Source organism: Scophthalmus maximus, chromosome 6 (assembly GCF_022379125.1).
Source record: "Scophthalmus maximus strain ysfricsl-2021 chromosome 6, ASM2237912v1, whole genome shotgun sequence".
In the NCBI taxonomy this organism is placed as follows: domain Eukaryota; kingdom Metazoa; phylum Chordata; class Actinopteri; order Pleuronectiformes; family Scophthalmidae; genus Scophthalmus; species Scophthalmus maximus.
In genome coordinates this window covers 23664597-23690681 of record NC_061520.1, presented here as the reverse complement: position 1 = coordinate 23690681, position 26085 = coordinate 23664597, and the positions used below count along the sequence as shown (strand labels likewise).

General features: G+C 41.6%; 2 protein-coding genes across 9 annotated transcripts in view; both read left to right on the top strand.

The window, feature by feature from the left end:
• klhdc8a (kelch domain containing 8A) overlaps positions 1-26085 on the top strand; it is a 78912-nt gene that overhangs the window by 10534 nt on the left and 42293 nt on the right. For 3 of the 6 annotated variants that reach the window (XM_035631843.2, XM_035631846.2, XM_035631848.2), the window contains exons 3-4: positions 21142-21510; positions 22064-22274. In XM_035631843.2, the coding sequence (XP_035487736.1) occupies positions 21346-21510; positions 22064-22274 (376 nt within the window). In that variant the 5' untranslated portion in view covers positions 21142-21345. Of the gene's footprint in view, positions 1-19039; positions 19154-21141; positions 21511-22063; positions 22275-26085 lie in introns of all 6 variants that reach the window. The other 3 variants (XM_035631844.2, XM_035631845.2, XM_035631850.2) reach the window with 3 other exon arrangements.
• LOC118309564 lies at positions 3396-12375 on the top strand. 3 transcript variants are annotated; one of them, XM_035631842.2, is made up of 3 exons: positions 3396-10908; positions 11190-11255; positions 11424-12375. In XM_035631842.2, exon 1 carries the CDS (start codon positions 9613-9615, stop codon positions 10753-10755), a length of 1143 nt encoding a protein of 380 aa, XP_035487735.2. In that variant the 5' UTR covers positions 3396-9612; the 3' UTR covers positions 10756-10908; positions 11190-11255; positions 11424-12375. The 3 variants fall into 3 exon arrangements, with proteins under 3 accessions (XP_035487735.2, XP_035487734.2, XP_035487733.2); XM_035631841.2 differs by having other exon boundaries at positions 11185-11255; XM_035631840.2 differs by having other exon boundaries at positions 3396-11255; positions 11424-12374.

The window sequence follows — 26085 nt, the reverse complement described above, 5'->3', positions numbered from 1 at the left end:
AAGTTTGTATTTGTCTTTGATCCTTGTTGTTGGTGTGTAGTTTAGAGCTAAGATCTTTGTCTTTGTCACGTTAAGTTTTTCCCCGGAGTAGTGCCCATATTCCTCTAGTAAGTCCATAAGTATTGGAAGGCTTCATCTGGTTGTCCTATATATGCTATTACGTCGTCCGCAAATGAACCCATTTTGTGTTCTGAGCCTCCTACCTCCACCCCCTTGATGCCCTGGTTCTGCCTAATTGCTTGAGCCAATGGTTCAATAAAAATATCAAAGTGTCGGAGATAGACAACACCCCTGTCTAGTTGACCTCTCTAACTTAATCCGGTTTGTCAGACTCCCATTGACCTTCACTCTTGCTGTTGGTTCAAGATACAATGACTTTATGCATTTGATAGAATTTTCATTAAAACCAAACTTCCCTAAGACATTATATAAAAAGGTCCAACCCACACTATCAAATGCCTTTTCAGCATCCATACTCACTAAAATTGCACTCTCCCCACTCTTTTGTATCGCGTCTACTACATGAATTGTTTTTCTTATATTATCTTGTGCCTGCCTTCCTCCAATAAAGCCAGTCTGGTCTTCGTCTATAATGATGGGCATGAATGTCTCAAATCTTTTTGAAATTATTGAGGTATAGATCTTATAATCAACATTAAGTATGGAAATCGGTCTGAAGCTACTGCAAAGTTCTTTATCCTTGCCTTCTTTAGGAATAATAGTTATGATGGCTTCTTTCCAGGACGGGGGTGTTTTTCCCTCCTTCATTGTTTACTTAAGTGATGCTAACAATAAGGGGCTTAATTCCTGGGAACCCGTCACTACCTGGTGATTTACTGTTCTTTGTTCTACTAATTGCCTCCCCCATCTCTTTTTCCGTAATATCTGAATTCAGTGTTCTATTCTGCTCTTCTCCTATAGATGGTAAGTCTAGCCCCTCTAGAAAAGCCTTCATACTCCCTTCCCCTGCTGAGATTGGTTGTGTATATAGTGTCTTGTAGTAGTCCTTGAATGCCTCTTCTATTTCCTCTGGCTTTCTCAGTAGCTCATTGGTTTTGGGGTTCCTTATCTTATGTATAGTGTTCAATGTTTGTTGTACCCTAATCCTTCTGGCCAATAATTTCTTTGCTCTGGGTCCTCCTTCATAATACGTCTGCTTCATAAACCTAGTTTTCTTCTCCACTTCTGTTGATAAAATTTATCTATCTTCCCTCTAATTACTTTGATCTTCTTAAGTGTCTCGGGATCATTTGCATTTTTATGTTGTCTTTCTAGTTCCTTTAGTTAGGTTGGTATATAGTTCTAGTCTGTTTCTTTTGAGTAGTGCTGTTTGTGCTATTAGTTTTCCTCTTATCACTGCCTTCAGTGCGTCCCACAGGATAGTTGGGTCCACTTCCCCATTATGATTTTCCTCCCTATATCTGATTATATCTCTCTTTATTTCTTCCACTAATCCCTTATTATTCAATATGCCCACATTCAACCTCCAGACTGTGTTCCTCTTTCTACTTGTTAGGTTCACTCTCAGGTATATTGCACTGTGGTCGGACAAGTCTGTAACCCCTATCCTACAGCTTTCTTCTCTGTGTTTGTCTCCAGTCGTCATAAAAAAATAATCAAATCTTGAATAAATTGAGTTCGGATGTGAATAATGTGTGTAGTCTCTATCCAGTGTATGCATGTCTCTCCATATGTCTGTGATTCCTACTTCCTTCATTTGTACGTTTATGTATCTAGAGGTATGTGTCTTAGTTTTCCTTGTACTCGTCATGTCCAAGTCATAGTTTAGTACCACATTAAAGTCCCCCCCGCAGATTAGAGTTCCCTCCATTTCCAGAGCTATGATATCAAATAGTGTCTTAAAGAATGTCTTCTCGCTATCTGGTGGTGCATACACGTTAATTAGTGTTACCCTTTAACTTCCATTTTCCCCTTCACTACCACATACCTCTATCATAAATTTCTTTGTTTATTTCAAATTTCACTGAGTTTCTAATCAGTGTAGCCACCCCTCTCCTATTACTTTACTCACTCGAATTGTCCAACATTCAAACTAGTCTCCCGGACGGAGCTTTTTGTACTTTCCCCAATCGGTCTTTAAGCCGATGAGGGGAAGAGGAAAAATAAAAATACGGCACACATCACATTCGCCTCAGTTAACAGATCCCTGATCTACATATTTGAGGCAACTTATTTGTTTTCTTACTTACTGACTTTAATCATGGTCAAAAGTAACTCTCCGTCCCTCCACTTCCACCGGCATTCTCCATGCCGTTCTGAGGACATTTTCCTTGACATCGAACCTTAAAAAGTTTACAATAATTGCTCTTGGGGGTTTGTTCGGCTGTGGTTTCGGTGCTAATTCCAGCTCTTTGTGGATCAGCTTGTACACGTATTCAGTTACCAAGTCTCCCTCTACCCCTTCCTTCAGCCCCCGCATTCAGATATTATTCCTTCTTGACCTCCCTTCAAAGTTAGATACCTTCTCTCGGAGCTTGCTTTGTTGATCCAGCGATGTTTTGAGAATTTCCTGGATCTCGGTGCTCCACTCCTCCACGTCGGCAGTGCGCTTTTCGAGCATCTCAATGTCTTTCTTTTGCGCCCACATATCCACGTCCACGGTCTCGAATTTTCTATTTGTGTCTTCCCTAAAGCTGTCCAGCCCTTGCTTCCTCTCCTCTCCGAGTTTGTCCATATATTCTCTCAGTTGTCCCACATTCTCACGGACTTCCTTCAGGTTGTCCTCCATTTGTTTGCCAATTAGGTCTAATTTAGCGTCCGTGCTGTGCTGGCCCATCCCGATTAAAGCCTGCATGTTATCTAAGCCATTCTGCAAGCTAGCCTGCAACGCATTCACCCAGCTAGTTTGTTCGGTGTCGCTAGCTAGTGCTGCGTTAGCCGAGAGCACCTGTTCATGTTAACTTCGACCTGCATCTGTTCCGGCTGCTTTTCAACTCTCATCTTTCTCTTTCTTTCTTTCGTACTTTGTGATCTGTTCATGACCTCTATTCTCCCCACTTTGAATTGTAGTTATGGGGTTTCTTTCTTTCTTATTTCCTTAATTGGCCGGGAGCTCCTCGTTTTTCTGCCTATCGTCTCATCACTTAACCGGAAGTCCAGATAGGATGTTTCTAATGTTCTTGATATTGCGCAGGTGAAAGAAGGCTGTACTAGAGACTTGTTATATGTGTGAGTCAAGTCATGTCCTGGACAAAGATAACTCCAAGGTTCCTCCTGGCTTTATAGATAAATACAGCTGGGTATTATCCGTGTAGCAATGTATGTGGTGTTTTCTTATAATATTGCCTAAAGGAAGCATATATAAAGTGAAGAGTATCGGTCCCAGCACTGAACCTTGTGGAACTCCATGGCAAACTTTTGTATGAATGGAACATTTGTTGTTAACGTTAACAAACTGATGTGATGTCATGTTGCTGTCATACACCATCAATTGGGGTATTGGGCTGTTAGTCCTGTTTTAAGGACCTTAATTAATGTCTTGAATGGGTTGTGCTAACTGCTCTATGGTGATTCTGTCCGTGTGCTCTGAGAGCCCAACCATTTAAAGACATGCCAGTTTACAGTGGTCCCCAGTGTCTCCTCTGGTTTAAAGTGGGGGTAGGATTCTCGTCATCCACTCCTCATTCCCATTGACCCACACTGCTCCTCTGACTAGATTTTCTGCTGTATGTTGGACTGAGTTCCGATGCTCCAGTCTGTATTCACATGAACACAGGTCAATGTTCAATGAAAACACACTGACAAGTGTAATGAAGCAGAAAATTGTATCAGCTAACAATAGATGAATCGTGTGGCAACTCTATAGCCACTTATCCACCTCAGGAACTATACCCAGGAACTAGGAACTAAAGGAGGAACTCTGTGCGTTTAGACTGCAGAAACCAGGGTCTAAATTTTGTTTCTGGGTAATTTATTTACCCTCGAAAAAGACCCTCAGGAGGTAGTACTAACCGAAGGTTCAGGACCTATTGGGGCGGGGCTGCAGTGCTGAAGAATTGTGATTGGTCGAGTACTCGCCGCATTTTATTTCACCTGCCATGTTTGAAAGCCAGTGTAGTCCTGTAGTTGAGGATCGTTTTAATAACCTGAGACTGTTCATCCAGTCTTCTCGGGCTCTCACCAGGAAGACTGGGAAGCCTGAGGAGTTACTCACAGACAAGGAGATATATCGCCCCAAAAAACATATTGTGAGAGTGAAAGCACAAATGATCATTGATGAAGATGAGTTGTAAACATAAGAATTTGTGCTCTTATTCACTGACATGTTTTATCATTGTTGTTTTCTTTTAAAACTTCCCTCACCAATGTGTGATTTTAATATCAGCACTTTAAACCTGAACGGAGCCAGGGCTGAGTTTAAAAGAGATTTTCTTTTTAGCTCATGGAGATGTAGAAAATATACGTGGTTTTTGTACAGGAAACCCACATCATACCAGATATTGAAAGTGACCGGAGGATGGCTTTTAACGGGGTGGTTGTTTTAAGCCACAAGTCCAGTCTGAAAAAGTTTTTTACCTGTTTCGTGTTAATTGAGGAAATTATCTGCGTGTTTTATTGAAAGTCGTAGCTGAATATGAGAATATGAAGCTTGTGTTTTTAAATGTGTACGTGCTCATCAATGGGGTGGTACTGTTAGAGCTTGTGGTAGTAAGGATTTAACATTTTAAGGGGGGTGATTTTAACTGCATACTTAATCCGAATTTAGACAGGAGTCATCCTGAATCTAATCCTGCTTCATCCCACAGGATCAGACAGCAGGTAGAAGAACATGAGCTGTCTGACCTGTGGAGGGTTTTTAACAGTAATCACAGACAGTACAGCTGGAACCTCTCAAGGGGAAACCTTTTATCTTTGGCCAGACTGCACCGCCTCTATTGTTTAATCACCATTTTAATATTTTTTAAAGGTGTTTTATTCATCCTGTGGGTTTCACTGAAATGTTCGTTCAAAAGCGGCTATTGTCATTTTAACATGGTTCTTTTAAAAGACCAGGCTTTTAGAACTGCTTTTAAGAGCTTCTCACTGCCATGACCAGTTTGCAGAACGGCAGATCTCCGGGGATGGATGGCCTTCCTGTCGACTTCTACAAGTCCTTCTGGTCCATCATAGGACAGGACCTGCTCGAGGTACTGAACAACAGTCTCCTAAATGGAAGACTCTCTCTGAGCTGCAGGAGGGCCGTCATCACCCTGCTGCCGAAGAAGGGAGACCTACAATAACTGAAAAACTGGAGGCAGGTCTCGCTGCTGTGCACAGATTTTAAAATCCTATCCAAACTCTAGCCCTTTATAGCCATGATCCGGGTTCTCTATAGTGACATTGCGAGTGTCCTGAAGATAAACGGCGGACTGAGTGCTCCGTTTGGCGTCCAGAGAGGGGTGAGGCAGGGCTTTTCTCTCTCTGGCATGTTGTACTCTCTGGCCATCGAGCCTCTGCTCCATAAACTCAGGAACAATTTGAACGGTGTGCGTTTCCCCCAGTGTGATGTGTCTTTTAAACTCTGCCCAACGGACGGACTGACACTGCGTGGAGGGGATACCTAGGGCTGGACCCAGGATCCAGACCTCCTGGGTCCAGCGGAGGTCTTTAGTAGTAAGTGGAGGTCTTTAGTTGTAAGTGGAGGTCTTTATACAAACCTCCACTATCCAAGAGGAATGGGGACTTACAGTGGAGGATACTCCATGGCACAATGGCAGTGAACTCCTTTATGTCCATTATAAACCAAGCTGTGGAGGACAAATGCCCATTCTGTGGTTTAAGAGAGACTAGGGTTTTTCACTGTTTTTATGAGTGTGTCCGTCTGTCAGCGCTGTTTCTGTTTTCACAAGTTGTTTTTACCGGTTTCAAGAGAGTTTTAGTAAGCAGGGTTTTATTTGTGGTTTTAGTTACACTTACCAACACAAACAGAAGAGCCAGCTTTTAAACTTTGTTTTAGGGAAGGCCAAGATGGCAGTGTATGTCAGTAGGAAGAGGAAGTTGGAGGAAAACCTACATGTGGAATTGGTCCCTGTCTGTGTCAACCTGATCAACGCCAGACTCTTGGTTGATTTTAGTTTCTACACAACAGCAGGTGACTCTTTTAAAGATCTGTGGCGTTTTCACAACAGTTTGTGTTCTGTCACAGCTGGAAAACAGTTAAAAAAAATGCCTAATAAAGTAGATTTAAAAAATCTAAAACCTCTCTCGCGCACACACGGCTCCATTGACAGTCATTACTTTTCCACCATGCGGATCACCACCATCATCTGTGTGTTTTACAGAGAGCCACATTGCTTAAAAAGTAACTTTTTTCGCTGAGGGCGATATCCAGGAGGAGTTTGAAAGCGCGAAGCAAAATGAAACTGCTTTTCCATACGTTATCGGCTTGATTTGCATAAGCATTCCCAGGACTTCAGGCCGCGGTGGAAACACAGACAACAATGGGCCACAGGATCCTTTTAGTTCCTGGAACAGTAGTTCCTAGTACTTTTGGTGGAAATGCTGCTTATGTTGACTCAGTCACTTGGACTGGTCTTCAGTCGTTTAGCTGTCCCTGGTTGATCTTTGTCTGCATGCTGCTGAGAGTCAAACATAAGGATGTAATGGAGACAATACAACTGAAATTGATTGGTGCAGGAGCTTTTGCTTGTTAATTTCATTGCTATTTTACATAACAGATAAGAAACTGGACACCACTGTCATCTCAGTGTTGATTCTTTACATATGCAGTATATGTAGGCTCAGTACTGATTACACCATAGCAACATTAGAATTCATGTTTGAAAACACCCAATATATGATAGGAACTGTAGTGGGCAAGACAATCCTTCCCAAATGGAAAACATGAGTGACCCTATATATATATTTATATATTTTATGACATTACTAAGACTCAACATGTCTCTAATGACCTGGTTCGTAGTGTGGAATGCTGACATTTTCCTTGACCATTTGTAAAAAGGGATTTTCTGTATTGCGTAACTGTTAGTATCAGGTAAAACCCCAAATAGTTTTAGATTGCAGAACAGTTTTATATATATATTTGTGTGTGTGTGTTTTCATGAAAACAGTTAAGTAAAATTTAGAGCATGACTGACATGTTGAAATATAGCCTTTCTGAGTAGACTTACTTATTCTATAGATACAAATCTATGGTATTTCTAGCTGGAGATGTGACTATAAAACAAACCAGTCAAACTAATTCAAGTAAATTAAGTAAATTCAGAGGGTGAAGTAACTTGGATGCCACTCTTTTAGATAACCGGTAGCATGAAACTATGTTTATGCAGCATATCATCACATACAATACCTTGAACTGTTGTTGACTAGAAATTCACATGGATTCATGTCAGCTTTTAAGGTAAAATAAATATTTGAATTGGATTGGTCGGTAATCTCCAATCAGGTGTATTTTCCCTGTGTTTCCTGGAGGAGCAACTTTTTACAATCTGAAAGAGGATCACTGTGTTCATGTTATGGGCTGACAAAGCAGGAGAGCAGGTGCTCTGTTCTTTTCCTCTTTGACATGACGGCACTCTTGAGTTGCTACGGCGACAGTGTTCTTACTTTTACAGCGTCTGTCAGCGGAGCACACAGAGACACAAATAAAAGTCACACTGAGGCACACAAGGACAGCCACGCTAAGCCAGAGAGGGGGAGACCGAGTGAGTTGTTTGTCTTTTATACAAAGATTAGAGAATCACCAACTGCTCAACAGCAACCGCAGCCAACAATCAGCCACAACTGATTTAGTCTCAGCTCTCTCATTTCAGGACCAGGACCCTGCTGCCAGTTTTAGCCTGCAATTTTACTTCATCAGTACCAGCATCGACACAGGAACCTTCTGGGCTGGAGTGTTTTGCCATTTCAATCTTGTGAAAAATATGTAAATGACAAAATTTACAGTGAGGTAGCCAGCAGCAGCAGCAACAGAGCTAAAAGATGAGCTGGTAATAGCAGCATCTTCTATTGGTGCTCCAGGGTTGTGGCTATATTACTGTAGTCTGCATTGATATTTTGAGTCTTTTTGTCTGCTGATTTATTATAGATAGCACATGCTGCGTTTATGTGTAGACAGTAGAGATAAGATTAGGGAGCAAAGAGAGCAGCCATTGGCTGCCTTTGCTGCCTGGAGGTTGAGGAATCTCTCCCTCTGGCCTATTGATCCAGATTTCAGCTCCCACTCAGAAGAGAGTCTTGGTTGAGCGACTTCCCGCAGCCCACAGACCTTCAGATTTGAGCTTTCTGCCCTGCTCTGTTAGAGGCAACACATTAACCAAATCCTGTGTGGACATTCAGATGAGTCGGCGCTGAACGACCAAGTATCCCCAGAGCTTTGTCTAATCTTGGAGCAGGGATGTCTGCAGCCGCTGCTGGAAACAAGGCGGGGATTCAGCTGCCTGAGAGGAGCCGAGCAATGTTCCCTCTAAGCTGCGCATTGCGCAATCGCGCACCGCTCCCGCGTTCTCCGCACACAGCAAATCTATGCAGCGCATAAAATAAAATCCAACCTGAACTGTAAATAAAATAAACACATAACAATTTATTCTTTACCATTTTGCAATGCAACTCAGTGAGTGACAGGTGACAGTAAAACAATGAGTAGCACGATGTCCCAAGGGCGCCGATTCCGTGGTTGCTTCGGGGTCGGAGCACCCATGGAGATTGTTGAGCACCCACGGAGATTGCCGAGCACCCACGTGTGTATTTTAATGTGAGATGAATGTGCGCGTGTCAAAATAGCAACGAGTCATGCAAGCACTGTGAGCACCCACCAGCAGAAACATAAATCGGCGCCCCTGCTGTGTCCAGCCAATGACATGATGCGGCTCACACGTATTTACTTACGCAGCCAATCAATGTCATTAACAGCGCTTTATGCGTACGTGCCTCTGTTTAGCAGGTTAGCGTATAGGTGACTAGCTTACCCCTTACTATGGCGAAACGAACGGGTAGTGGCACATCCATCACCAAGCCAAAGTCAAAAAGAAATGCGGTTCTTTTAAGATGGAATGGCTGTCGGAGTATGTGCGAACAGAAGAACAAGAGGTGAAACTGGATGAGATTTTTTCTTTTTCGAGCGAGAAAGGGCTGCTCTGCAAAACATGCTGCGACGCCAAAGTAACGAGTGAGTTTTCGGGGGGAAAAATGTGGACTGAATGGAAGTTGGACTGCCTCAAGCGTCACATTCAGCAGAAAAGTCATTTGAATGCTGTTGGAATTGTACGAAGACGCAATATGGGAACGGGGATCGGTACATTATTGCAGGAGAGCACAAAAGATCGAGAGAAGAGGAACGAGCTATCACACAAAAAGAAATCCAACCCTGAGCAAGTTAAAATTCTCATCGACAATATTTTACTCGCCATCAAAATGAATGCATCAGTGCTGTCGGTTCAACAAATCCACGATCACATGGCAAAGTATGTGAGTATACCAGAAGGATGGCGAAGCAAAAATTATGCCTTTGAATTTGTGAACTCAATCAATGAGTGCAGAATGAGACGATCTGCAATGTTAAAAATGCACCCTGGCATACCCTGATAGTAGATGAGAGCACAGACATAACCGTGCACAAAATGCTAGTCCTATATATTAAATACAGGGAGCAAAATGACGTCAACTATAAAACTGTGTTCGGCTGACAGCATGCACTGCTCACGATATTGTGCAGGCAATCACTCAGTTTTACTCCAAGCATGGACTGGACAGAGAATGGTGATGCTGACCTCCGATAGCGCCTCAGTAATGCTAGGAAAGCACAACGGAGTTGCAGCTTTATTGAAGCGGCAAATACCACACCTAACAGAACAACATTGCGTGGCCTATAGAGAGGACTTGGGCATTGATGATGCCTGGAAAGATGTGCCTTTGATGCGAGATGTGGAAACTCTTCTTAGAACTGTATATTCCACTTTCTCTCGGTCCACTGTGAAGAGGGCCAAAATCGAGGACCTAGCAAAGATTCTCGATGAGGATACACTGTCATTCAGGCCTCTGAGCGAAGTGCGATGGCTGACGCGGCACCAAGCTGTGAATGCTGTTCTGAGGAACTACACTGTGCTTGAAGAATACTGCAAGAGAGAATCCAGTGATAACAGAGATCCAGTGGCAATTTACTGCTACAAAAAGCTGAGAGATTCAAAGTTCAAGGTTACTCTCACTGCTCTGAGAGATGTTTTGGGCGAGCTGGCACAACTCTACCTTTCTTTTCAAAGACGCAACCTGACTGTGATGGAAGGACACTGCTTTGCAAGAGCAAAGATTGAGAAGTTGCGTTCCCAATACTTGAACGATGAGAAGGATGTTCAGTGGAGTGACCGTGTCAAAGAGGTGATGAGGACCTCATCAGCTGATACCAGAAATATCGGTGAGATTACTTTTTTTATTCGTAAACTCTGTGATCACTTGGATGCTCGTTTTCCAGAGGATGAATTAAAGGAGTGGTCTGCATTTGACATTGAAGCATTGAGCTCAGACATCAGTTTTGAGTATGGATCAACAGACATTGCTACACTGGCAAAGAAGTATGAGGCCATTCTCCACCACCCCCATTCTATGGAGGCCATTAACAGTGAATATGCTGAATTCAAGTACACAGTGAAGCAAAAACTGAAACAAGGGTCAATCAGCACTTTCTCAGATATGGTGGCTGCAGCACTTAGATGTGAGGAGCTAAGGAGATCTCGCAGCTTGTGGATATTTGTGCCACATTTCAAGCATCCAGTGCAGATTGTGAGAGAGGCTTTAGTTTGAGGAATCATATCAAAACAGCATCCAGAAATCGTCTTGAAGTGGCACATTTGGACCAGCTGATGCGTATAAAGTCAAAGCAAGCAGACAGGGCAATCAACCTGGACAAAGTCTACAACCACTGGAGAAGTGAGAAGGACAGACGGGAAAAATAAGGTGAAATTTAAGTCCCCAATCAGATTTGTGCTTATTCTAGTGTCATTTATTAAGAATTTTTTTATTTGTGGATATTAATCATCAAATGCTGTTACTAGATTATGATTAGTAGAAATTCAAATAAAAAACTGTAATTATATATTTTACAGACAGAGTTACAGGAATTTACACTGTATCACATGCTTGTGCTACAGCACACACCTCATTGTGCAAAAATGTGAATTTGAACAAAATGTGATCTCTGAAAGATGTACATTCAACTCTCAATTCTTCCAGAGCAGGACCCTCACCCTGACATACAACATACTACACAGCTCATGAAAAACAAGATTTTTGTCTTTTTCATTGTAAGTGGGCCAAATCACTTATATTAAAAGTAATCTAACGGAAATTACTGCTGTTATTTGATTATTTTAATAAGCCCTGTAACTTGTTATGATCTCAGGTTTTTGTGTGTTAATTTTATCCCTCCTTGTCTGTGTCTGTTCTGTCTGCTGGTGGGTTTCCTGCTCTAGCTGGAGTCCCAGTATGCGGACCTGGACCCAGAAGTGGCAGCAGTTCTCTCTGTGCACCTGGACCATCACAGCCTCAGCCTAGAAATGGACTTCCTCTGAACAGCTGCAGAGTAAAATTCAGGGAGAGAAGCTGTCTAAAGTGGACCTACTTTACTGTGTATCTTTTTGACGTGTATCTTTAACTATACAGCTGGTCACTTTTTTGTTTTTTTCTGATGTACATACTACACAGCTCATGAAAAACAAGATTTTCTCTTTTTCATTGTAAAATCACTTATATTAAAAGTAGTCTAACGGAAATTACTGGTGTAATTTGATTCTTTTAATAAGCCATGTAACTTGTTATGATCTTAGGTTTTGGACAGGTGTGATACTGGTGTGGCCACAGTGTGCACGTCTGATGTTGCTCACAGTGGTCCAAGTAATTCTCAGGGAGTTTGTGTGTATGCTCAGACAAATGAAAAATTAGGGGGAACATTGGAGCCGAGCTGTAGATCTGTAAGCCAGAGAGGCTGAACGTGTTCACACTGGAATGTTCTGTTTGTTCACGTGGTGAAGACAAGCTCGCATTCCTTTAGCCTTTAGAGCTGAGAGGCCGTCTTAGTGTCATATACTGTGTATTGTGTCGAGCTGAAGTAAAGCAGAGACAGCGAGGGCTGCTGTCCTGCAGGCAGGAAACGTTGTTAGAGACATACAGTAAATGGTCAGGCTGGCTCTGACTCCCAATGACCTGCTGCTCAAGGAGTATAATCGCATGTGGTTTGCACCCCAACCATTCGGACAAAAGGTAGTCCTACTTTATCTCCATATTTAGTGCTCAACTTGCTTTGTTGTAATGTGCTGTCAAAAATACTCTGGCAGTGGTCCTTTTTCTATGCATTTTAATAAATTATGCTACAGCCCTCACTCTTCCCCTGCTTTTTCCAAAGAAGCTAACAATGTAAAATATATCAGTTTCTGTGCTTCAAAAAACTGACTACATTTTTGAAACACTACTGAAAGTATAGAAGCGTTTGGGGACTAGATGTTGTGGTGCTGCAGTTGAATGACATGGAAAATCAAGCCTCGTAAGTGATGACTTTTTGATAGTCAGAGATATACATGTCCATTACTGTATGTAAAGGTACCTACAGACATGGCACATTTATACAAAGAGACGAAGCTCCTGTGATATTTAGCACCTTGTCTGTGAGAAGGGAACAGAGAGAAAGAACATTGTTATGGAAACAGTGCAAAGTAGTTGTATGCCGCATCAGGGATTGAGTTGAAAAATTATTCTGCGGTTGAGGCATTTATAAATTAACATCTTGGACATGAGGGATTCATAGAGAATATTCTCATATATCATTGATTAGGTAAAGAGTACTGCTGCTTAATTCATAGCATCAAACATAGTGCATATGTATTAGTTGAGAAGATGTTAAGTTGGGGCCCTTGTTTGCTCATGTTCTGTATCAAAAGAGTTTTGCTGGATATTCATCCTTTCATCCATGAAAAAAATGGAAATATACAGCGAGAGGAGGCTGGTGTGATTATGATTATATGAGGATGTTTTTTTCACCGAGCCATGTGTCAAAAATGAATCAGTTTTACAAAGTGATCCTGTGTCTCAGAACGTAGAGCCAGTCATCCACTAACCAGGAGGTCGGTGATTCGACCCCTGGCTGCTCCAGTCCTCGTGGTCAACACTCTGAACACTTTACTGTGAGTGCTTGTTAAGACTAGAGAATCCCTATACAAAAGCAGTCAGTTTAGCACTGTTAGGTTAGCATCAGATGGGAGAGGGGCAGCATACAGTTAATTGTGCTTCCTCCCTTGCTCCTCCACCTTCTTTACATTAGTTTGAGGATATTTATTTCAATCTTGTGCCGTGTTTAAAGTCATATGGATTTTTTTTCCCTGGAGGAATAAAAGCTAAGTGTGTCAGCTGTTTGCTGTGAAAAAGGTGTCTTTGCCCTAAAATTAGTCATGTTTGCTTATAAGAAACAGATGGCACTTGTTGTGTTGGTGAAACCTTCATATCTAAATAGAAAAGAGGTGAACGTGTCCACACCTGCTATTTCTAGTGTACTGTGCGGTTTCTTTCTCCGAGCAAAGTAATTAAACATAGTCGTTGATATGAAAATGTCCCAGATTATTCACTCACCAGCCTGTAGTGATAAGCCAGAAATGCTGCCCCCACCCCTTTTACTTTGCACAGAGTTTTGCTCGCCCTTTAAGTTAAATGGATCTGTATCAATTGCGGATTATTGCCATGAAGTAGCTGGCCTGTGCTGAACTTTTACCAGATAAGGATTGTATGAGTCAAAACAGCAGTAATTGTATCAGACTCGGGAGGTGGAACTACTGTGGACGCTCTGGGGTACGAAATTAAGTTTAATAACTGAGTTTGGGAACAGGGAACCCTCCTCAAACGCGCCTCATTTCCGCACAGAAAGTACTTAAACTCCCTTGTTCCGTTTCCTCCCTCTTTGACTCAGTTCTCACTAGACTAGTGACGTTTGACTGGGGACGAAAGCCCTCCCAGATACTTCATACACATAGAAACTAGGGAATACTCAGGAAAAAAAAGAGACGAATCATAGACCTCTCAGCATCACATGAAACTTGTGTTGAATATTTGCTTCTACCACCAAGATCTGCAGTCCCAAGCATTAATAGATTCATCCCCAGCCCAGATTTTCTCCATGCAATACACAACCATAGACCACGCCCCCATCCTCATTCGCCTCATAGGCCAAGGAGCTTGGCTATCCAATACGGACTGTACCAGCCCCTTCAAGGTCCTCCCAATTCACCCCGATTACTGGCACTTTTTCGGCATCCTCTGGAAGGGCGCATACTACTTATATGGCGCTTGACTTTCGGGTGCAAGAGCAGCCCCAAAATCTTCAACTCACTCAAAACTCTATGCTGGATCCTAACCAACTACCACAAACTCCCGTTATTCATTCACCTGCTGGATGACTTCCTCATCAATACGCCACCTTCTTCGCCCCCAGCTTACAGCCTCACCACGCTTACAGCAGTATTCAAAGAACTCGGCATTCCCCTCTCTACGGAAAAGGCAGCAGACACAGCACATCCGCAGAATTTCTTGGGATCAACCTTGACTCATCCTCCCCCCGAGCATCCCTGCTCTCCGTAAAAATTCAGAGGATCGCTCTCCTAATTTCCAACTTCTTCTGGCCCAAGCAACTACTTTCACTGCTAGGCCACCTCAACTATGCCATCCGAATCATCCCCCAAGGTTGTTCCTTCCTTTCACACCTCTCCTTCTCCGCCTTCATTCCATCCCTCCATAACCAGCGCCTGCAAGATGAGCTCAAACTCAAATGGCCTCCCGAATTCACATCACTTTCAACTTCCTCCACCATCTACGAAATGTACCAAGTCAATATTACAGCCCTTTTTTACGGGCATGAATGGGCCACAGTGCCTTGTCATCATGCAGTTCATGCGGAAGCTCACTCTGATTTCTGTCCAGAACCAGTTCATTGTTAGAGCTTTCCACATCCCGGGTCATACAAATTCCATTGCTGACTCTCTGTCGCTCCTCTTTCCAGAAATTCAGGCAATTGGCACCAGCATCTGACTCTTTCAACTCAAGTCCCACCGTTTTCAGCCACCACCTTCAACTAACTCCACAACTAGAATATCTGGCCATAATCGCACAAGACTCCATCCTAAGTAGCATCGCTCCCCGTACGCTCTCATCTTACCTGACCGGTTGGAACTGCTTTAAAGCTTTCCACACCTCCCTCAACATCACATTCCCGTCACTCGACGTACTGACCTTCTCAAGACTGACCTTCTCAAGACTTCTCAAGCACGCCCATGCCGTCCTCAAGATTAAAACATCGACCATACAAGTTTACCTCAGTGGAATAAACTTCCTAGTCAAACTGTCTACAGGGGCACCATTTCCGGCTACCTCCCACTCACACATCAGCATGCTCCTCAAGGTCTTCGTAAAGCCGAACGACGTCCTGCTCCAACACTCCAACCTTAGAACCCATGTTTCTCCTGGCATTCTTTGGTTTTCACCGCTGCTCAGAGTTCACCGCTTCAACTCAAGAATTCAATCCGTCTCGACACGTTACCATATCTGATATTTCCATTCGTTCCCCCGATAATTTAATCTTTTACCTCAAACACAGCAAAACCTCTTCTGACTGGACTCATTCATCAGTCCATACGAACCCATCCACTACTACGTCAACCTGAGATTAGCCAGCCCAGCTTCACCTCACGAACAACTGTTCATCTCAGTCAGTCAAAGTGGCCACTCTAATACAGCTAAAAAACATTTTTATTCCTAGTCGAGAGGTGTGGTCCTTGTTATTGAATTCAGCATTGTTAAAACCAGGCCAGTGTGAAATGCTCTTAATATGATAAAACTCAGGTTCCTTCTTCTGCATTTTTACCACACAAACACACACACGCACGCACACATGCACACACACACACACACACACACACACAACCCTGGTTGGCTTTAACTGGGATGCGAACCAAGAACCTTCATGCTATGAGGCGACAGCGCTAACCACTACACCACCAAGCCGCCGCTTTTTGTTCATGTATGTTTTATTTTAAAATTTGCTAAAATTTTATCAAACTCTATTGACAGTTGAAATAATAATATTTCAAAAAAAACCACAGATCTGAACCTTTTTAATTCCACACATTTGTCTTCCTTATCAAAACCATGGGCCTACATTTCCCACAGTTCACGTTAACAATTGGCTGTACTCCACTGAGTTTAGCTAACGAAGGCATAGTTGGAAACTGTTATTCATGATTTATCTGAAAACAACATAATGAAAAATTAACAATGTGAGATTATAAATATGAGAGTTAATTCAATCTGAGTCGTTTCCGTGGAAGAGTTATGCAGGATTTATTCCTTCCAGGTCTCATTAATAACGGATTAACTCACATTGCAGTGCTGTTGGATCTCAAATATTCCAATTAGTTGTATCAAATAATATTACTGACTGGATATGTGCCTTGGCTACTGGTTTGCTTTTGCAATCTCACTATTTGCATATTCATGTGTCTAAGGTTTCTGTTTATCATAAATCATGGTTATTGTCATTCAGAAGCTCGATTGATAAGACACTAATCGGTGATAAGACATGATATGAAGTTAACATTCAATTCATAATGGGGTATATAAGGATCCCTGCACAGAGGGAGCAGAGGGACACTAACTATGCAACCTAATTAAAAGTTTCAAGTTGGAAGCATGCTGATGGTGAATGACTTTAGATGATGCTGGTGGGCTTACTGTTGATCTCAAGCTGTTTATGCAGTTAATAAAAAAAAAAAAACGATGTGGCAAACCAAAATCGGTTACAGATTGCAATTAATGCACTGTGATTCAAGCCGGGAGAGAACTATCCTGCCTCGTTAGTATTTGTTTTTCATCCTTTTTCATAAACCATTATTAACAGCAAACCAAGCGATAAGCAATCGTGAAGAAAAGCACACACTCTGGCTCCTGGGAAAAGCTTAACTGTTGCTTGGCAACCTACTCATGCACATTAAAATAGGGGAGGTTTTATTTTGAAGGACAGTCCTCTCTTCATCTTCCCCCCTTGTCCTCTTATCCTCTGTGTGAAACGATCAAAGGTATGAAAGGTAGATAAAGAGTGGCAGTAAAATGAGGGAGATGGGGAGAGATGTGGAGAAAAAGAGGAAGGGCTGGAGGTTTGGAAGACGCAGGTGTGGGGGGCAAACTGGATGGATAAACTGCTTAGGGATATAAAATCACAGCTTTGTAATTTAACAGCATTCCCATTTTTTCTTAAATCTACCAATGATTAACCTCCTCAAAACACAGATAACTTTGGCAGTAATGACTTGTGTTAGTCCTCCCTGTGTGACACATAAGGTTGAGGTACTGGGTGCATTTAAGGTGATGTGGTCTGTTATGTAGTCAGAAACTGGTTTGCAGTGCATTTTGGGTCTATTCTGGCTGCTTCCTCCCCTATTCCTCTGCTGGAAACAGTACGCAGGCAGGAGAAGTGGGTTACACGCAGGAACCAGAAAGCTCCTGAGGGATGACACAGCAGAAAAAAACAAACAAACAACAGGAGCGCTCGACATCAGAACAACAAGGAAGGATACTTAAACATGAGCGATGCCGTGTTAGTTCATTTCCACTAGACTACAGCTGCCGCTCATCTGAGGGGAGCAAGCAAGAGGAGGATTTTCAGATTCAGTCACAGTGCACAGACGCAGAGGGATGTACAGTAGTGTTAAAATGAAAGGGGTAAACAGTGGTTATCATACTGCGAGAGTCGTTCATGAGAAACATGTTACTTTAGGTCATTGCACTTATGTGACAACACAATCCATTTTCATGTTCGTCAAGCAATTAGCATTGTTCTCTAACTGAGATTATGAGAAGTTATGTAACTCTAAGGCTTGATGATTAATTTTAATTAGACACGTCAACCTCCCAGATTTGTTAAAGACCTTAGTTGAACAACTTTGACTGAACAAATGAACATAAGAAATGAGTACTTGGCTGTGCGTTGTCATACACTGAATATTAGAAGTGTCCGCTAAACTTCATTTAAGCTACTGATTTGTGTTATACTTCAATGATGATGATGATGATGATGATGGCGGAACTTTTCCTCCCACAACTTTGTAACCTTCAGGCCTTTGAGTGAATGAAACCAATCAACCAGTGAAACCAACCAATCAAACAATTACTTTGGATGAGTCCCTATAGTACTTTATGAAAGTAGATGTATAGTGTGAAAACATTCCCATTTCATTATTTTATCTGTCATACATCCTTCTCGGACTGGCATCTTGTTCTGATGGGAAGATCAATATGTAGAACATTTCAAATTGTAGTTGACATAGTTTTTTTTAAGAGGGATCAGTTATATTGTCATGAATAATTTAATGCTTGTCATTGAATTTGATGGTCTTTTTATTGTATCTTTGTTGGTGTTGAATGAATTAACTTGTCTAAGTATGTGTGTTTGGATAAAGGCACATGTAGCTCACTTTAAACTTACTACAAATGCTGTGGTATGTTGCACAGGTGCATGTTCTATACTTATCCCCTATAGAAATGCAAATGATGCAACTGATGATTTAAATGTTTTCTTATTATTATCATATTTTTTCTTAATCAACAGATTAATTGTTTGGTGTCTACAATTTCAGAAAACAGTTAAACATGTCCATTCCATTTTTCTCACAGTCCAAGCTGATGCTTTCACATCAGTCCAAACCCCACAGACATTCAATCATGTAAAACAGGCGTGAGCAGCAGAGCAGCAGCAGAAACACAATATTTTTTGAAAATGAGAAGTCAAATGGAGTTTGCAATTTCCTTATACTCACAGCATAATCAATCCAAACATTACATTTACCTGTTTAAAGGCTGCACAAATAATGACAACAATATGTGTCATGACACCTGTTTATTTTTTTGGAACATCTTACAATATAACAAATACATGTATTATAATATTAGCATAAACAACATATGTATAAAAACAGGAAGAAAGAACATAAGCACACAAACTTCTTTATTTACAAAGTTGTCTTTCTATTTTTTATTTGTGTCCTGTCATTGTTATTAGGGAAGGACATGTCTGAAGACTCCACTTTGCTGACCATGTTCTGTCTTCAAGAGCAAAGAAGAAAAAGGAAACACTCAGTTGTTATCATTACATGTATCAAAGCAGGTTTGTCGGGTGAGAGGTCAGGCTGTGCCGTCGTCAACTCTTAGGCAGTGGTCCTGTAAGAAAGAATATCACAATAAATAAAAATTACTGCCAAAGACTGACAACACTACAGCATTATCTGCTGTGACAAACAGTTTTCTGTGTCACCTTTTGTGGGAGACAAGTATAATTGTTTTAGTTTTAATAAGCTTTAGCTTTAGATAAACACAAGCTTAACGTAACATTAGCTAACTTACTTAGTGTCCTACAGCGAAGCTAACTTGGCGCTGGCTAATACAAACACACAAGCTATCTAACAGTTATGTCGCTTACACAGTTCAAGAAAATGAAACTCTTTCAACCGAAACAAAGCAGATTATTACCTTTCACCCTCTTACCCTCCCTGAGTTGACGCCAGCGTTGAAGAGCCACACCGATGTTTAATCTGTTTACTCCTTGTAGTATCCAAACTCTTTTTGTGCGTAGCCGCCTCAGATGCTGTCTTTCTGTTGCGACCGGAAGCTGTTCTAGGCACTTTCTCTGCCGTTCTGCAACCCTCTTCTTCTTAGGTTTAGTGTCGCACCTCGCCTGCTAGCTGTAGCTGTAACCTCTGCTCCTAATTTGCCTTGTTGGCTACTGGTCACGCACCCCAATGTGTGGTGCATGAGCCGAGTGCTCGCAGGCAGGGAGAAAGCCGGTTCCTTCAATAATTTTCTTCGGACGAAACTTTCTGATTGTATGTGGTTTTACAGTCCTGCCAAGGCCACAGATGAGGGAATTTTATTGTTTTAGTGTCAGATCATTAAATGCATTCATCGCTATCGGTATGTTACAAGAGTTTCAAGTAATATGACAGAAAGTGCTTCTCAAAACCACCTTTAGTGCTTAATTTAACTTTTTTGTCTTTTTATTTGTCAATTAATAGTCAGATTTGAATGTGAAATCTCATATTCAGTTAGTATTAAGGACAAAAATTGTGAAAAAATAAACATAATTTATGATGATAGAAGTCATAGATTAACTCTCAGATTTATTTTTAGTGAAAGCACAAAACACAAAAAGGTGGACAATATTAAAATTATCGAACACATTAAATATACAGACTGGGCCTGTGCAAGCAGTAACAGCTGTGCTCAGAATGAGCCAAGAGCTGCAGAGTCCATGTGGTAGGAGGAGAAGGGGATACAGTGTGGGATTGTAGGGGAGGGGAAGGGACGAGGTAATAAGTGTTGTAGGTATAGTTGTAATGTCCATAATGAACATAAAAAAATAAACTCAACATTGTCCATGAAAGTCAGGGACATGTTTAGGCTTAACAAAGTGTGTCCCAAAGGCCAAATTCAATAGCAGTGACACTGCCAACTGTGAGCATGTAACATGTCCCTGACTTTCATGGACAATGTTGAGTTTATTTTTATGTTTATGGTTGATAAAAAAATACCAACTATAGCTACAACACTTATTACCTCGTCCCTTCCCCTCCCCTACAATCCCACACTGTATCCCCTTCTCCTCCTACCACATGGACTCTGTAGCTCTTAGCTCATTCTGAGCACAGCTGTAAATTATTAGAATTTAAATATAGTGGCGCCCACTTTGGGCTTCAAAAACCGGCCTGCAGAAACCTATGGGTGACGTCACAGACGCTACGTCCAACTTTATATACAGTCTATGGTTCACACTGCAGGTTGGCTGAAGCAGGATGTTATGGGTAATGGAGTTTTGGCCTCTGGTTTCAGACATTGGTATTTGCATTATCAGAGAATAAGCTTTCTCTGGTTAGAGTCTGTATATTGAGGCACAACAATATGTTTATGTGAAATGTAGTGAAGTAGAACTTTTAAGTAGTACAAAATGGAAGTCTAAATACTGGGAACTGTACGTCAGTACTTGAATATATATGCCATTATTTTGTAGGCTATACTGCAAATGTGCATTCTTGTCACTCAAGAGAAAATGTACACACAGCTCTTCAATGAAAACTGTCTCAATTCATTTTTACTCCATGTCTTCTGCAGGGCCCAGCTTGAGGCAGTGAACCTTCCCCAGGGAAGGACAGCTTGGTCCTTACCTGATTCTGACACCACATTCTTCCAGATCTCTTTCACCCCCATCTTCTCATCTTCCCTTGATCAACCCACCTCCAAACGTCCCTGACTCAAGGCTTCCTCCTCCCTGTTCCCTCCCCTCTCCGGTGAGTCTCTCGTGGGGGTACTGAGACCATGGCGGTGCCTTCAGCCCATGAGTTTCACTGGCAGAACCTGGCACGACTGCCTAGTGGCCGCGTCTACCACACTCTATCTGAGGTGGGGGGGCAGATGTACATGCTGGGGGGCTGCGATGCTGCAGGAAGGCCATGCCCCGGCCTGGAGCTCTACTCTCCTGAGGTACCAAGCAAATACAATCTGGGCACTCTGTCGGAGGTTTCCGTTTTAGAAGCGCTGTCAGAAGTGATGTCAGTGCAACAATGACCTAGGACACATTCAAACAAACAGTCAAATGTGCACACATGATACTGTAAAAGAATACACTGAAAGGGGCTAGACTATTGAGTTTAGAATTGTCTTGGTGAATCACCAACAAAGGAATATCAATACAGTTGCAACATTTAAATTTCTAACTTTTAATAATGTATCATGATTTATACAAGACAACTGAAGACAACTTAAATTTGAACAAATCAGCCGACACAAAAAGTAAATCCGAGCACTGAAGAAAAAAACTTAAATATAGAAAAAGAAAACCCCTGAAATGTGAAACCTCTGAACAACCTTTGTGTCTGAGCTGTTATAGGAAATATGACCTGCAGTTGGGAACATGACCTAACTAACTTTTTTTTGTTGTTCAACAATAATGTAACTCAAACATCACAATGTCTTGACAGCTGACCGATCTTTTGTGGGTTTGTATGTAACTGCAGCTCCTTGTCCATGTCTGTAGGCGGACCGGTGGATAAGTTTGCCCCCAATGCCCACCCCTCGTGCTGGGGCAGCAGTGGCAGTTCTTGGAAAGCAGATCCTGGTGGTGGGAGGAGTGAGTGAGGACCAGAGCCCCCTGAAGGTGGTGGAGATGTACAACATAGAAGAAGGGAGGTGGAAGAAAAGGAGCGCCCTGCGTGAGGCCCTCATGGGGGTATCCATCACTGTGAAAGGTATGGATTATTATAACATAATCATGATTAACACTTGCCCAGGGCAAATAAGTCCTGATGGCATGCTGTGAGTAACAGAGAATGCACCTCTGGTGTCATAATAGTGTGGTGAGACCAATAAGGTAGAGGTAATTCAAATCAATTAGCTGTTTGGGGCAAGTCTAATATTGCTGTTTAAAAACGTGTCTGTCAAATGATCAAAAAAGGTGATATTTTTTAGACATAACCAAGGAGAATCCACTACCAGTCATAGTGTCCCATTTAATTAAGGGGCTTATTATTATACAAATTCCAATGTCATGACATTTGAAGCCGGGGCATGAATTTTATATATATATATATGCAGTTTATACTGTAGATTTATTGAAAACCACGTTTCAAGTAAAACAAGATTTTCTATAAATACACTGCAGGCATCAGTGAAAAGACAAGAATCATGTGAGCCCCAGAAATCTGAACTCAAAATGTCTTACACTGTCCCCGTGTGAGAAGAGGCCTGTAAACCAGAGTTACTGCTCCTTACTCCGCACCACACTATTTAAACAACATTCAGCAGTCCCATAATAGCGACAACAGTAGTCTTTGATGTTTTAGTAGCAGGTTTGTTAGACTAGTAGGACTAAATTTACTTAGTGGTAATAATACATGTAATTTAAATAAGTCTATGAGTGTCATATGTACATCATATGCACATACTCACCTAGGTAACTGTCATCATAGCTCCCCTGCACCTGTTGGGTCTGAATCTGCCCGGCAACTGACAGCAGAAAATAAGAGGGGTAGTAGGCCTTAACAATCTCTTCAGTGGTGGCTGAGATCAGCTGACCTACAGGACAGAAGGGTGGCAAAGGGTTAAAGGTCAGAGGTTAAAATAAGATATGTGACTTCTGGCTCCTGAATTGTTCCACTGTCCATTGACTGACATCGGTGATGGATTGATTCTCTGGATTTGTCAATGAAAAAAATCTATTGGAAGATAAAAAAAAATAAAAAACCCACACTGCTCCATATTCATATGCGCTCACCTTGCAAGTAAAAGCTGCCTGGTCCTCCAAGCACAACCCTCCCATCCTGCAACACACACAACAGTAGCCAGAGTTAAGGAATCTATGTATACCAGTGTCATCTTAAGTTTAAGTCTGGTGTACACAGTTTAATCTCCAGCTGCTTACATCGGCCAAAACAGAGACAATGTGACTGTGTGATCAGCAAAACTCCAACAAATATTTCTTTTACCTTTGCGAAGTCAGCACTGAATCCCCCCTGACAATACCCCTGCCCAGCAGGTCCATGCCTTTCTGCAGGGAACAGCAACAAAACAAGAAAATGATTGTGATGATTGCAATATGATAGTTTAATGATGGAAAAACGTTTTGTTTTATATCATACTCCTTATCATTTCAACACGTTACTCTCAAGATATTTAAGAGAAATAATATATTTTACGTATTAAATACTTCCAGTGAATTTAAACGGCATTAATTCCCCCGCTTGTTTGGCAGAGAAACAAAACAAATGAAAAAATAATAGAGATAAACTAATGCTGCACCCTGCTGAGACACTGGCCCAAGTACGCAGCAAGTACATTATGGACGAATGTTAATAGTGTCCTACTTTGGCAATCTACTTCAGCATATTGTATCAGAAAATGATGATGATGATGCACCAGCAGACTGCATATTCAGAAGTAAACCAGTGACCTTTTAAAACTTCACAGCCATGTACAAGGTTTTATGATGAAATCTCTGCCAAGAGGTTTTGGAGCCGTCTCTCCACCATGTTTTCTTTTCGTGAGCAGCTCCTGAATTGACATAATCAGGGTAATTTCTTGGGCTGCTTCAATTTTGTTTTCATGCTTCCATGACGGTGACAGTTCATTGCCTGGGCATGATGTTTTTGGCTTGTCCGTCTTGTGGACACGGCATCTAAGGAATGCCCGGGTAGAATGTCCTCAAATTTGGAACAAACATCAACTTGGACTCAAGGATGAATTGATTAGTTTATGGTGGTCAAAGGTCAGAAGTCAAGGTTACTGTGACCTCACGTTTTGTGAACCTAATTTATCAGGAATTACCAGTGGGAATTTCATTACATCTGGTACAATCTTTTACTTGGACTCAAGAATGATACATATCTTTAAAGTTCATTACATATATATTAAATGAGTCTGGACATCGATGGATGTAAACTGCAACTTGACTAGTTGGTAGAGGAGTACAAACGCAAGCTGGTAATTCTAGTTAGATAGGAGCCTTATTATGCTCATATTCAGGTTCATCATTTTAATTTAGGTTATTACTTGAAAAGGTTCACATGCTTTAATGTTCAGTAAACACATCAGTTTCCTCATACTGTCTATTCCTGCTGCTCCTCTTTCCAGCCCCGTCGGAAACACTTGTTTTTAGCTCATGTCTCTTCACGACCCCTCCCTCCTGATAAAGCCCAGTCTGCTCTCATTGTTGGGATTGGTCAACCACTTCCAGCACGTGTAGGAGTTCTCTTGCTCTTGCTTTTCGTATTCTGCTGGGTGAGGAGCTCCCTTTACCTTGCACTTTGGGCTTTTTAACTTTGCAGACCTTTTACATACAAAAAAAATCCTACAACACACTAGGGGAAATAGAAAAACTGAAATAGCATAATATGTTTCCTTTAAATCTGTCCCTTTTGAGTCTAGCAAATTTATGAAAGGGCAACACTACATCTCTGGAGGGGGCCTTTAAAGATTAGTAAACGTAAGATCCTGTCCCTGTTTGATTTCACTGTTGAAGCCAAATTTGCAGCATTTAGTTTGCTGTAAAAGAGGAAGTTGGTTACTTTAATCTGCACCTCACAGTAAACTTCAGATAAGTTTGGCACATACTCTACAAACAACACTTTTAACAATGACTCGATCATTGTTTTTTTGGGCGCCGACACTCAGAGTCATTCTCATACTGAGGAATTTCCTTCAGCAGTCCATGAAAATAAACAGTCTTTCCAGAGGGCATCTTGTCAGCCATGGATGAGTTTGTGTTCAGTCCAGTGATATATTTGTCAGTGTCTGCTGAAACACAGATAGATGCGTTTATACACACAAACTTATTGGCCATATATAGGCTTCATCATGCTACTCGCTCCATCTCCCTGACCAATTTTCGATTCCTGGCCCTTTGCTTGCAGTTTCATCCCCAGGCTCATCTCAAGCAGCTGCAAAAAAAGAAAAATAGTCTGACAAAGTGATCAATGTTGACAAATTAAAACAAATATGGTATTTTTAAATGGATAGTCAGTCACAGAATTGACTTAAGCATGTCATTGTTATTGACATCTTTAGGATCATTATTTTTCAGATATTAGATAATGAACTTTAGGTAATGAGGTTTTCTTTTCCCTCAAAATTAATATAACCGATTTGGAACCCCCCTCACCCCCCTTTTTGTTATTTGTGTGATTTAGATGCATTGAGATCAAAACAAAATAAAAATAAAATGCTGTAAAATGAAAAAATAAACATGAAAAATTGATTACCTAAAAACATAATAAAAATGCAGATTGTGTCCCTGCAGCCCTTTTTCTTTCCAGTCTGAGGATTAATGCTTTGTTTTTTGTTTCCTTTTCGCACTCTCACCCACCTCCATTCTTATTCTAGAGGTGTCATCACAAAGTGCCAGACGTGGACCCTGCATTTTTATTCCTCTGCTGTCCTCCCCATCCTTCCCTTCCTCCCCATGTCGGTCACGGTCTCTTGCCTCCTCAATAGCTAACTCCTCATCCAGCTATGTGTGGCCTAGCAGATTTTTAGCACTCCATAAAATACAGTGCCAGTGAGGTG

Excerpts from the sequence above, each read along its gene's own strand:
- LOC118309564 (XM_035631842.2), top strand. The coding sequence starts at position 9,613 with ATGACGTCAACTATAAAACTGTGTTCGGCTGACAGCATGCACTGCTCA.